Source organism: Oryx dammah, unplaced genomic scaffold (genome assembly GCF_014754425.2).
Source record: "Oryx dammah isolate SB20612 unplaced genomic scaffold, SCBI_Odam_1.1 HiC_scaffold_3, whole genome shotgun sequence".
Taxonomy (NCBI): Eukaryota; Metazoa; Chordata; class Mammalia; order Artiodactyla; family Bovidae; genus Oryx; species Oryx dammah.
In genome coordinates this window covers 25899664-25913162 of record NW_024070187.1, presented here as the reverse complement: position 1 = coordinate 25913162, position 13499 = coordinate 25899664, and the positions used below count along the sequence as shown (strand labels likewise).

The following is a 13499-nucleotide window of genomic DNA, read 5'->3' as shown; positions in this document are numbered from 1 at the left end:
AGCTGGCAGATTTTTTTTTTTTTACCACTGAGCCACTTGGGAAACCTTTTCCTATAAAGTACTAAATTTGTTCTCCTGTCTAAATGAAATAAGAACAGACTGCTGCTAACTGCTAAGTCGCTTCAGTCGTGTCTGACTCTGTGCGGCCCCATAGATGGCAGCCCACCAGGCTCCCCCATCCCTGGGATTCTCCAGGCAAGAACACTGGAGTGGGTTGCCATTTCCTTCTCCAGTGCATGAATGTGAAAAGTGAAGTCGCTCAGTCAGGTCCGACTCTTAGCGACCCCATGGACTGCAGCCTACCAGGCTCCTCCGTCCATGGGATTCTCCAGGCAAGAGTACTGGAGTGGGGTGCCATTGCCTTCTCCCAATAAGAACAGAAGAAATATATTTAACCAGAATAACAGGGTCTATTGGTAAAGAGATGTGTAAAACTCTGCCCCTGCCACTGATGTGCTGAACAAACTAGTGGTTAAAAAAAAAAAAATTACTGTGATACATGCTACAGTGTGTGATGTTTAGATACTGCTTCAACATTATGGCGTACAAGTTGGTCGAAGAAGACTTCTCTGGGAGATGACATTTGAACTAAATCTGAAAAGATAAAAAAGACTTTGCCAGGCAGAGTGCATCAGGGAATGATGTTCTAGGCAAAATAAACAGCTGTGCTAATTCATGGAGTATGTTGTGTTCAGAAAATGATAAGAAATTTATGGTGTCTAAAGAACCAGGTTTGTGTAGCAGATGGAGCATAGCAGGAAATGAGGACAAGATGATAAAGCAAATTGGGAACAGGTTATGTGTACCAGGGATAACATTTTAGAAATACTAAATCACTCCATTGTCATGTCCCCATACAAGCATGTTCCTTTGTGTTCTTGCACTTCCAAAGTCAAGCCATGATATTTACCATGTCATGGCAGGGGAAATACTATAAAATAAAATAGCCTTTGATTAGCTTTAGGTCTCAAAGCAGGCTTTCTTAACTTTTTTAGGAAGACAGTAATTGAGAGAGCCAGGTTTTATAAGAGGGAGAAAAGGACTTTATTATAAATTCCTCAATCTACCCTCTTAATATTTCAAAAGCCAGCCTATACAGTTTGTGTATGGTGAGCCAATAGAGGCAGAAAGTTTAAATTGGAAGCAGCTTCTCCTTTCAGTCTTGTGCATTATCTCAAAAGACAAGAAATAAGCAGAGTGACACCTGGAAGATGTCTCCTTCCTCTTTCCTCCAGGTTTCTGCTTTGAGACGGCAAAGGGGCTGCACGTAAAGGTGGGACATGAGAGAGAGAAGGGCATTTATCTGTTTGTTTGTTTATAATTATTTTCTTAAAAATTTTTTTGTTTTATATTGGAGTGTAGTTGATCTACAATGTTATATTAGTTTCAGGTATATAACCAAGTTATTCAGTTATACTGACACGTATATCCATTCTTTTTCCGATTTTTTTCCCATACAGATTACTACAGAATATTGAATAGTATTCCCTGTGCTATACAGTATGTCCTTGTTGATTATCTGTTTTATATATAGTAGTGTGTATATGTTAACCCCCAATTCCTAATTTACCCCACATTCCTCCTTTGGTAACCATAAGTTGGTTTTCAAAGACTGTGAGTCTGTTCCTGTTTTGTCAATAAGTTCATTTGTATCATTTTTTTTTTTTAGATTCCACATGCAAGTGATATTCGTATGTTTGTCTTTTTCTGACTTACTTCACTTAGTATGAAAATTTCTAGATCCATCCATGTTGCTGCAAATGGCATTATTTCATTCCTTTATGGCTGAGCAATATTTCATTGTGTACATGTACCACATCTTTATCCATTCCTCTGACAATGGACATTTAGGTTGCTTCCATGTCTTAGCTATTGTAAATAGTGCTGCAGTAAACATTGGGGTACATGTATCTTGGGGTCGCAAAGAGTCAGACATGACTGAGTGACTGAACTGAACTAACATGTATCTTTTCAAACCACATTTTTTCCAGATACATGCCCAGGAGTGGAATTTCTAGGTAATATGGTAGCTCTATTTTTAGTTTTTTAAGGAACCTCCATACTGTTCTCCATGGGGGCTGCACCGATTTACATTCCCACAACAGTGTAGGAGCATTCCCTTTTCCCACATCCTGTCCATCATTTATTTCTCATAGACATTTTGATGATGGCTGTTCTAGCTGGTGTGAGATGATACCTCATTCTGGTTTTGATTTGCATTTCTCTAATCATTAGCAATGTTGAGCATCTTTTCATGGCCTTCATGTGACAAAATGGCATTCAGAAATATTGAAACAGAAATTATTAAGACCAAGGACTTTGGACCTAGGGCCTCATTAGAAGCAGTGTTGGGGAGGCCCCTGGCCTGGGAGAGCCCTACCTTTCACTCAGTACAATGTCCAACATGGCATGGGAATGTGTGAATGGGGGTATATAATGGCCACATGAAACTTGAGGCACATCTCCTGGCTGCTCATGGCCTATACCTGTCCTGCCATGTCCCCAGAAGTTCCTAAATGCTTTACAGAGGAAGTCTGAAAGTGCTGAGAGTGCCAGTAGACCAGCATAGCCTGGAATCACAGAAAGAATACTGTGAGAGTACCCAAAGGCCCTGGGCAAATGACCAGGCTACAGTACTGGACGCCACCACATCAGCCCCAAAGTTGCACCTCAGTGCTCACTAGTCCACGGTGAATACTCATCCAGACTGGTCACAGCAGAAATAAGCCAGCCATCTAACTAACCTGTTTTTTTGAGTAGCTAGATGTTTTGATGTGAGGAAACAGAAATGAACAAGACAAACCTTTCTAGGCAAACCTTTCTGAGGAAGTGATATTTGACTTGAGCCGTGAATTGTGAGAAGGAGGCCATACATGCAGATCTGGGGGAAGGTTTGAAGTGGGCTATAGGACTGTGAATGAGGAGGACAGTGGCAAGAGAGGAGGTCAGAGAGGGAAGCAGAAGGAGAAGACATAGGTAGGGCCTTGTAGTCTTTGGTAGAGAGTCTTTGGTAGAGTCTTTGGTATTCTGATTCCAGTGGGAAGTCATGAAGGGAAGTGACATAATCTGGTTTACCCCTTAGAAAGACAATTCAGGATGCTGTGTGAAGGACTGACTATAAGGGACAAAACAGGGAGGCTAGAGAAACTGAGTTATAACAGCAGAAACAGTACCTATTTAAAAGTACAGTTAATAGGTCTTGCTGATGGTTTGGATTGAAATGTGAGGCAAAAGAGGAATAGGGACTGTTGGTTTGAGCAATTGGGGTACAGTAGCCATTACTGACATGGGAAAGTTTGGTAGGAGATGAGTGAAATTGGGGAGAGGTGGAATCAAGAGTCTTGTTTTGGCAATGGTGAGTTTGAGATGCCAGTTAGGCATCCAAGTGGAACAGTCAAGTTGGGAGGTGGAAATATGATTCTGGAGCAGCACAATTCAGGACTGGAGATGGAAGGTCAGTCAACAGATCACCTGCAGCATATAGACGGTATTTAAACCAACAGGCAGGATGAGGCCATAGACATAGAGCAAGGACTCCTCTCCTCACCACCACAAGATCCTTTACCACCCTCTCTTCACAGTTCAGAGACTCAGAGAGCAATAGTGAAAGGAGAAGAAATCTGAGACATACTGAGCATCCTATAAAAAACTATACAGTCATCCAAGTGGATGTTTAAAATTACTTTACTGGATTACATTTGAAGGTTTAGATTAAAATTTTCAATTTCTTTTATCTACTACAGTGTAAATAAGAACTTAACAGATCACCCCCTAGAGAAAAATAAAGAAATTTCCTTTTCTTTGATCATCTGAATATACTTTTAATACACCTGATATATCATCTTCATATGCAGTTTTAAGCCAAATAATTCTCATGATGAATATTCATCCTTGTTCAGTTCAGTCGCTCAGTTGTATCCAACTCTGTGACTCCATGGACTGCAGCAAGCCAGGCTTCCTTGTCCATCACCAACTCCTGGAGCTTACTCAGATTCATGTCCATCAGGTCAGTGATGCCATCCAACCATCTCATCCTCTGTTGTCTCCTTCTCCTCCAGCCTTCAATCTTTCCCAGCATCAGGGTCTTCTCCAATGAGTCAGTTCTTCGCTTTAGGTGGCCAAAGTGTTGGAACTTCAGCTTCAGCATCAGTCCTTCCAATGAACATTCAGGACTGATTTCCTTTAGGATTGACTGGTTTGATCTCCTTGTAGTCCAAGGGACTCTCAAGAGTCTTCTCCAACACCACAGTTCAAAAGCATCAATTCTTCGGTGCTCAACTTTCTTTATGGTCCAACTCTCACATCCATACATGACCACTGGAAAAACCATAGCTTTGACTAGATGGACCTTTGTTGGCAAAATAATGTCTCTGCTTTTTAATATGCTGCCTAGTTGGTCATAACTTTCCTTCCAAGGAGTAAGTGTCTTTTAATTTCATGGCTTCAGTCACCATCTGTGGTGATTTCGGAGGCCAAGAAAATAGTCTGTCATTGTTTCCATGTTTCCCCATCTATTTGCCATGAAGTGATGGGACCAGATGCCATGACCTTAGTTTTCTGAATGTTGACCTTTAAGCCAATTTTTTTCACTCTCTTCTTTAACTTTCATCAAGAGACTCTTCAGTTCCTCTTCGCTTTCTGTCATAAGGGTGGTATCATCTGCATATCTGAGGTTATTGATATTTCTCCCAGCAATCTTGATTTCAGCTTGTGCTTTATCCAGTCTGGCATTTCGCATAATGTATCTGCATATAAGTTAAATAAGCAGGGTGGCATACCTGATATACTCCTTTCCCAATGTGCAACCAATCCGTTGTTCCGTGTCCGGTTCTAACTTGCTTCTTCACTTGCATGCAGATTTCTCAGGAAGCAGGTCAGATGGTCTGGCATTCTCATCTCTTTAAGAATTTTCCACAGTTTGTTGTGATCCACACAGTCAAAGGCTTTGGCATAATTAATAAAGCAGAAGTAGCAATCCACTCCAGTATTCTTGCCTGGAGAATCCCATGGATGGAGAAGCCTAGTAGGTTACAGTCCACGGGGTCGCAAAGAGTCGGACATGACTGAGCGACTTCACCTCACCTCAGCTATTTTTCTAAAAGTTTCTGGCTTTTTCTATGATCCAATGGATGTCCTTGTCCTTGTTACTCTTCTGAAATGAAATTCAAGGATGATAAAACTGACACATGGTTTAAAAATCCATATGATATTTAATGTTATATATAAGAGAAATAAAAGTAACTAAATAAAATAACACGTATTTCAATATGTCAATGCTTGGGTACAACTTCACTGGAAAACATGAAGTAGTCAGATGCTTACATCTATATATAGGCTCACCATAAAGGTGATACCCACAAATGAAGATGTGTCTGAAAACTCAGATACCCCAAGCAGCATCCACTATTAGTGTTATGAGTCTCAAAAATGGCAAACAACTTTAGTAAAGTTTTGATCAAAACTGATACTTCCCTGAATTTACACAATGCTTCCATACCTATAAAACATCTGTTTAAATGCTTATACAAGTTTCCTACTTACATGAATTTCTTGGGGGACATTTAAAAGATGTGCAGAATATGAAATAATTTTTTATTAAGGAAGACTGTTTATACATTAGAGAACATCTAGCCTCCCTGGTCCCTGCCCAGTGAAGGTCAGTAGTACTACCAATCCTCATGACAATCAAAAATGTGCTCACAAGTTTGCAAATATCCTTAGGGAGCAGTATTACTCTCCTTGAGGACCACTCTTTAAGTGATATATGGCTATTTTTTAGGTTAGGAGAGAAATGGGAATACCAGACCACCTGACCTGCCTCTTGAGAAATCTGTATGCAGGTCAGGAACAGTTAGAAGTGGACATGGAACAACAGACTGGTTCCAAATAGGAAAAGGAGTATGTCAAGGCTGTATATTGTCACTCTGCTTATTTAACTTCTATGCAGAGTACATCATGAGAAACGCTGGACTGGAAGAAACACAAGCTGGAATCAAGATTCCCGGGAGAAATATCAATAACCTCAGATATGCAGATGACACCATGCTTATGGCAGAAAGTGAAGAGGAACTAAAAAGCCTCTTGATGAAAGTGAAAGAGGAGAGTGAAAAAGTTGGCTTAAAGCTCAACATTCAGAAAACGAAGATCATGGCATCCGGTCCCATCACTTCATGGGAAATAGATGGTGAAACAGTGGAAACAGTGTCAGACTTTATTTTTTTGGGCTCCAAAATCACTGCAGATGGTGACTGCAGCCATGAAATTAAACGACGCTTACTCCTTGGAAGAAAAGGTATGACCAACCTAAATAGCATATTAAAAAGCAGAGACATTACTTTGCCGACTAAGGTCCATCTAGTCAAGGCTATTCTTTTCCCAGTGGTCATGTATGGATGTGAGAGTTGGACTGTGAAGAAAGCTGAGCGCCAAAGAATTGATGCTTTTGAACTGTGGTGTTGGAGAAGACTCTTGAGAGTCCCGTGGACTGCAAAGAGATCCAACCAGTCCATTCTGAAGGAGATCAACCCTGAGATTTCTTTGGAAGGAATGATGCTAAAGCTGAAACCCCAGTACTTTGGCCACCTCATGCGAAGAGCTGACTCATTGGAAAATACTCTGATGCTGGGAGGGATTGGGGGCAGGAGGAGAAGGGGACAACAGAGGATGAGATGGCTGGATGGCATCACTGACTCGATGGACATGAATCTGAGTGAACTCTGGGAGTTGGTGATGGACAGGGAGGCCTGGCATGCTGCGATTCGACTGAGCAACTAAACTGAACTGAACTGAACTAGGTTAATAAAGAGCCAATGAAAAATTATAAGTAGCAAGGTATTCATACACCAGTGGTTTGGAAGACAGCCCTCAATGACATTGTACAGATTGAAATAGGTAGAAATTAGTGGCTCAGAGTTCATTAGGTGACTGGTGCAGTATTTCAGATAATAGAAAATAAAAGCCTATATTAAGATCATGGCACTACAGGTAGAAGAATCAGAATCTGGAGACAGTCTAAAGCAAAATGAAAAAAAAATTGAAAGTCAATTATTTATAGATTGGGTAAGAGAGAGGAATGCAGAATGGCTCTGAGCTTTCTAATTTGGGAGATCAAATAAGTGATAACACCATTAGTCATATTAATGAATACAAGAAGAGAAACAGATTGGAAAGACAAAAGGCAGAAGCTAAGTTAAATTTCATTTCATGAATATACAGCTTGAAGAAGCTGCAAGACATTTTTTGCTCTCACCCAATTTACTACCATCACTTCATTCAACAAGGATGTATTAACTACCACACAATAGTGAATATACTTGTTGATGACCATACATGTACCTGTCACTGGATTTGTAGCTGTAAGACAGTCATGCTCTCTGCCCTCAAGAAGTCCACTACATAATGAAAAAGTAAGACATTTCAACCAAAAATTACACACATAATTATCTGATCATAATGAGAGTTGGTGCCGTTATGATAAATACATTAAAGATTTTGGCATGCAGTGAAAAGTTGACCTAATTAATCTGGGCAATAAGGAGATGGCTCCCCCACCAGAGAGACTCTAGTTATTTTTATGCCCTCCAGCTTCTCAGTCACACTACTTAATGTCACTCTGTATTGCCAGGGTATGACACGGTTTGAGAGTTATTGAAATGACCTATTTTCAGTGTCCTTAGCTATTGTCTTCTTATGGTCTCAGAAACAGGCTGGAAACCTTTATTACCCATTCTGGCTTTTGTATGAGAATACCCACAACTAAACTTATTGGGGGGAAAAGAAAATAATATTTCCTGATCCCAATCTGACTTTTTTCTTACCAAACACCTCTAACTTTGGGTTGGATCTGAGAGAATAACTTTTTGACTTCTCATACATACACGGACCTGGCTTCTCACAGATGTGTCCCTATGACAGATAACTGTCAGGTAATCATGTACAGATTTGAAAACTGGACCATAAAGAAGACTGAGCACCGAAGAATTGACACTTTTCGAACTGTGGTGCTGAAGAAGACTCTTGGGAGTCCCTTGGACAGCAAGATCAAACCTAAAGGAAATCAACCCTAAATATTCATTGGAAAAACAGGGAAGCCTGACATGCTACAATCCACGGGGCTGTAAAGAATCAGACACGACTGAGCAACTGAACAACAGTACCTGGGAATGTCTATTTGCCTCTCAAAGTCACCTCTCCCACCTCCCCAGAAAACTCCACCTCCACTTTCCCAATTCAGACAGACAACCTACAAGAAATCTGGTTCAGAAAAATCAAAGAGGTCCTCTTTCAGAATCCTTGTGTTTGTGGCAGCCAACAGTAAGATCATTTGACACCTCCTAGACCCCAAAAGCGACTCAATCCCAAGGACATCCTTACTTACAAATGTGAAGAAAAGCTGTTGCAGCAATTTCTGTTGCAGTGAGACAAAATTTCTGTTATAATCAGAATAAAAGGGGAGTTGTAACAGAAACTTCAATGAGTTGTAAGACTCTGGAGATGAAATAAGTTTCTTGCTAAAATCTGGCTCATAACATCTCTCTTCACTACATATTGAACTGGCCAGAAGTCATAGCATCACTACAGAGAAACTATGAAAGGTTTTTCATGTTTTAAAATTTTCACTGCAAAACTATTTTAAATATAATTTTAATATGTCACTATTACTTTCTAACTCACAATTTGAAAAATCTGTGTTTATGGGAACTTCTGAATGTTGCCCCTAGACCCAAACCATAGTTAACACATATACACACATACACCCTACTTTTTTTAATAGAACAAATCTAGAATATTATCATCCAGGTTACGATGCAAATAAAAAATGTAACATCTATCTTTTAAAGACATCTTCTCAGTTAATTCATAAAGCCCCGTCATTCTCTAAACACATGGTAACTCTGTTAAGAAGACAGAGGTAGTTAGAAAATTTGTAACATTTTAATTAAATAGTAGTGTTTCCAGAGGTGAAGAAGGCAGTTTCGCCTCTATTATATGCGGTTTAACTATTATCATCGGTAATTTGAAGACCGTAGACACAGGCGTCTCTATGTAGAAGATTTAGTGTCTATGGAACATCTGTAGGAGAGTAACTCATTTGTGCCAGAACATTAAGCACCAAAATACTCCTCAACTATTTTAAACAAATGGAAATAAAACAATGGATATACATATATTATTATATTTTAATTACAGTTCCAATGAAGATTAAACCAGTTGCATCTCTGATGTTAGGTGTGCTGTTTTAAAAAATAATATTTCTCCTTCAGTCACAATGATGAGTATGGGAAATACTGAACTATCTTAATAATTCAGAAAAGAGCTGATGATAGATTCAAATCCTAGGGTACATATTCAAACAAAGCACATATAAAGAATGAAGTCTTACTTAGCTATAATCTCTTTGGGAGCATCTTTACAAATTCAGTAATGAGAACCTGGAAAACACAAGCTGATGCAATATTCTGAAAAATCCTCCAGGGAAAAGAACATCTACAAAACAAGCAGAGCAAAGGAATCGTATTCAAGAATTTAAACCAAAATGTTAATGTTAAAAGAGCAATACAAGATCATGAAAGTAGAATTATTTCACATTATCATTTTAAACCATTCTCTCTGTTTGGGGACTGCAGTAATTACTTTCAAGGATATATTCATTACTGGGAAATTGAAAGCTACAGTTATTTTGTCTTTTTTTTTTTTAAGTATTGCTTTTATAATAACATTTGATTTAATAAAAGTGATGAAACTAACACCTGGCACCGCACCCCAAAGCATGGTATTATTTTAAAAGTTCCCTCTTTGGCTACACTGACCTGAAAAATAATAAGGCAAGTTTAATGTTCATGATAAACCCCATGGGATTTGAGAATATTTTATGAATATGAAAGCTCCTTTGAGAAACATTTGCATTTTCCCACTGCATAAAAAAACAAAGCAAATTGCAAATGAGGTACAAAGAACTTAATTTAAAACATTTTACCAAATTTTAATTCTCAAGTACTTACTGAACCATCATGATAATATTCTCATTGACTGGTTAACATAGAAAAAGCCTCTTAATTTTTAATTTTAAGTAGATCTTTGAGAGTAAAATGATCCTCACCCTAAACTTGGTGTACAGATTAAAGTGTTAAAATATGATAATTCGGATACATTCTGAATTACTAGTAGAAAGTAATCACTGTGATTTTTTATGTTTTAATGTATCCAATGGAAAAAAGAGTTCTGTGAATTTAGCAAGACATAAAAACTTATAATAATTTCTGTAGTTGAAATTCTTATGCATTATTCAGTACTTACATACTATCTTTTTGCACTAATATACCTCACAGAGTACTTACAAAATTTAGAATCCTTGATAGAATAGGAAGAACTCTCATAAGTTAACTAGTATTAAGGTAGATGAAATAATGATCCCCCAAAGATGTCCACGTCCTAATCCCTAACACCTTTAAAAATTAGGTTACATGACAAAAGGGCTCAGATCATGAACTCCTTATTGCAAAATTCAGACTTAAATTGAAGAAAGTAGGGAAAACCACTAGACCATTCAGGTATGACCTAAATAAAATCCCTTACGATTATACAGTGGAAGTGAAAAATAGATTCAAGGGTTTAGATCTGACAGAGTGCCTGAAAAACTATGGACAGAGGTTCATGACATTGTACAGGAGACAGAGATCAAAACCATCCCCAAGAAAAAGAAATGCAAAAAAGCAAAATGGCTGTCTGAGGAGGCCTTACAAATAGCTGTGAAAAGAAGTGAAAGGCAAAGGAGAAAAGGAAAGATATACCCATTTGAATGCAGAGTTCCAAAGAATAGCAAGGAGAGATAAGAAAGCCTTCCTCAGTGATCAGTGCAAAGAAATAGAGCAAAACAATAGAATGGGAAAGACTAGAGATCTCGTCAAGAAAATAGAGATACCAAGGGAACATTTCATGCAAAGATGGGCTCAATAAAGGACAGAAATGGTCTGGATCTAACAGAAGCAGAAGATATTAAGAAGAGGTGGCAGAATACACAGAAGAACTGTACAAAAAAGATCTTCATGACCAAGATAATCACGATGGTGTGATTACTAACCTAGAGCCAGACATCCTCGAACGTGAAGTCAAGTGGGCCTTAGAAAGCATCACTACGAACAAAGCTAGTGGAAGTGATGAAATTCCAATTGAGCTATTTCAAATCCTAAAAGATGATGCTGTAAAAGTGCTGCACTTAAAATGCCAGCAAATTTGGAAAACTCAGCAGTGGCCACAGGACTGGAAAAGGTCAGTTTTCATTCCAATCCCAAAGAAAGGCAATGCCAACGAATGCTCACAGTACCACACAATTGCATTCATCTCACATGCTAGTACAGTAATGTTCAAAATTCTCCAAGCCAGGCTTCAACAGTATGTGAACCGTGAACTTCCAGATGTTCAAGCTGGTTTTAGAAAAGGCAGAGGAACCAGAGATCAAATTGCCAACATCCACTGGATCATTGAAAAAGCAAGAGAGTTTCAGAAAAACCTCTATTTCCATTTTATTGACTATGCCAAAGCCTTTGACTATGTGGATCACAGCAAATTGAGGAAAATTCATAAAAAGATGGGAATACCAGACCACCTGACCTGCCTCTTGAGAATGTGTATGCAGGTCAGGAAGCAACAGTTAGAACTGGACATGGAACAACAGACTGTTTCCAAATAGGGAAAGGAGTACGTCAAGGCTATATATTGAAACCCTGCTTATTTAACTTCTATCCAGAGTACATCATGAGAAATGCTGGGCTGGATGAAGCACGAGCTGGAATCAAGATTGCCAGGAGAGGTCCATTTCTCCATCAGCCTGAGAGGACGTCGCGGTTGAGCCGTCGAGAGGAAAAACTGCCATGTCCACTGCTTTGGCAAAACCTCAGATGCGTGGCCTCCTGGCCAAACGTCTGCGATTTCATATTGTTGGAGCATTCATGGTCTCCCTGGGGTTTGCAACTTTCTATAAGTTTGCTGTGGCTGAAAAAAGAAAGAAGGCATATGCAGACTTCTACAGAAATTATGATTCCATGAAAGATTTTGAGGAGATGAGGAAGGCTGGTATCTTTCAGAGTGCAAAGTGATTTGGAATATAAAGAATCTCTTTGGGTTGAGTTCCTTGGAAGTTTGTCACTTTCCTGTGCTCCTGAACTATGAAACTGACTATCTGGGGTGAGAAATAGTCTCTCAATAAATAAACAATTAACAAAAAAAAAAAAAGATTGCCAGGAGAAATATCAATAACCTCAGATATGCAGATGATACCAGTGTTATGGCAGAAAGTAAAGAAGAACTAAAGAGCCTCTTGATAAAAGTGAATGAGGAGAGTGAAAGTTGGCTTAAAACTCAACATTCAGAAAACTAAGATCAAGGCTTCCGGTCTCATCACTTCATGGCAAATAGATGGGGAAGCAATGGAAATAGTAACAGATTTTATTTTAGGGGGCTCCAAAATCACTGCAGATGGTGGGTACAGTCATGAAATTAAAAGATGCTTACTCCTTGGAAGGAAAGTTATGACCAACCTAGACAGCATATTAAAAAGCAGAGACATTACTATGCCAACAAAGGTCTAGTCAAATCTATGGTTTTTCCAGTAGTCATGTATGGAAGTGAGAGTTGGACTATAAAAGCTGAGCACCGAAGAACTGATGCTTTTGAACTGTGGTGTTGGAGAAGACTCTTGAGAGTCCCTTGGACTGCAAGGAGATCAAACCAGTCCATCCTAAAGGAAATCAGTCCTGAATATTCATTGGAAGGACTGATGCTGAAGCTGAAACTCCAATACTTTGGCCACCTGACACAAAGAACTGACTCATTGGAAAATACCCTGATGCTGGGAAAGATTGAAGGTGGAGGAGAAGGGGATGACTGAGGATGAAATGGTTAGATGGCATCACTGACTCAATGGACATGAGTTTGAGTAAACTCCAGGGGTTGGTGATGGACAGGGAGGCCTGGCGTGCCGCACTCCATGAGCTCACAAAGAGTCAGACATGACTGAGTGACTGAACTGAACTGAACTGAACTGAACTGACAAAAGGGAATTAAGGATTAAGGTTGCAGATAGAATTGACATTGCTAATCTGATGAATTTGTGGTATGGAAGTTATCCTGCATTACCCAGGCAGGCCTAGTGTAATCACAAGAGTGCTTATGAGTAGAAGAGGGAAGCAGAAGGGTCAGAATCAGAGAGAGATTTAAAGATGCTACGCTGTTGGCTTTGAAGATGGAGGAAGGGACCACAAACAATGCAGCAGCTTCTAGAAGAAGGAAAAGGCAAGGAAATGGATTCTCTTCTGGAACCTCCAGAAGGAATGCAGTCCTGCTTATCACCTTGATTTTAACCCAGTGAGGCCCATTTCAGACTTCACACCTTCAGAACAGTAAGAAAATAACTCTGTGTTGTTATAAGCCAATATGCTTGCGGTAATTTGTTATAGCAGCAATGAAAAATTCATACGCCTGGTTTTACAAACAGGAAATAA

General features: G+C 39.2%; 1 protein-coding gene across 1 annotated transcript; it reads left to right on the top strand.

The window, feature by feature from the left end:
- The first annotated feature begins 11810 nt into the window (after positions 1-11810).
- Positions 11811-12221, top strand: LOC120861918 (cytochrome c oxidase subunit 6C). The gene has a single exon (XM_040237820.1). It carries the CDS (start codon positions 11871-11873, stop codon positions 12093-12095), a length of 225 nt encoding a protein of 74 aa, XP_040093754.1. The 5' UTR covers positions 11811-11870; the 3' UTR covers positions 12096-12221.
- The last annotated feature ends 1278 nt before the right edge of the window (positions 12222-13499 follow it).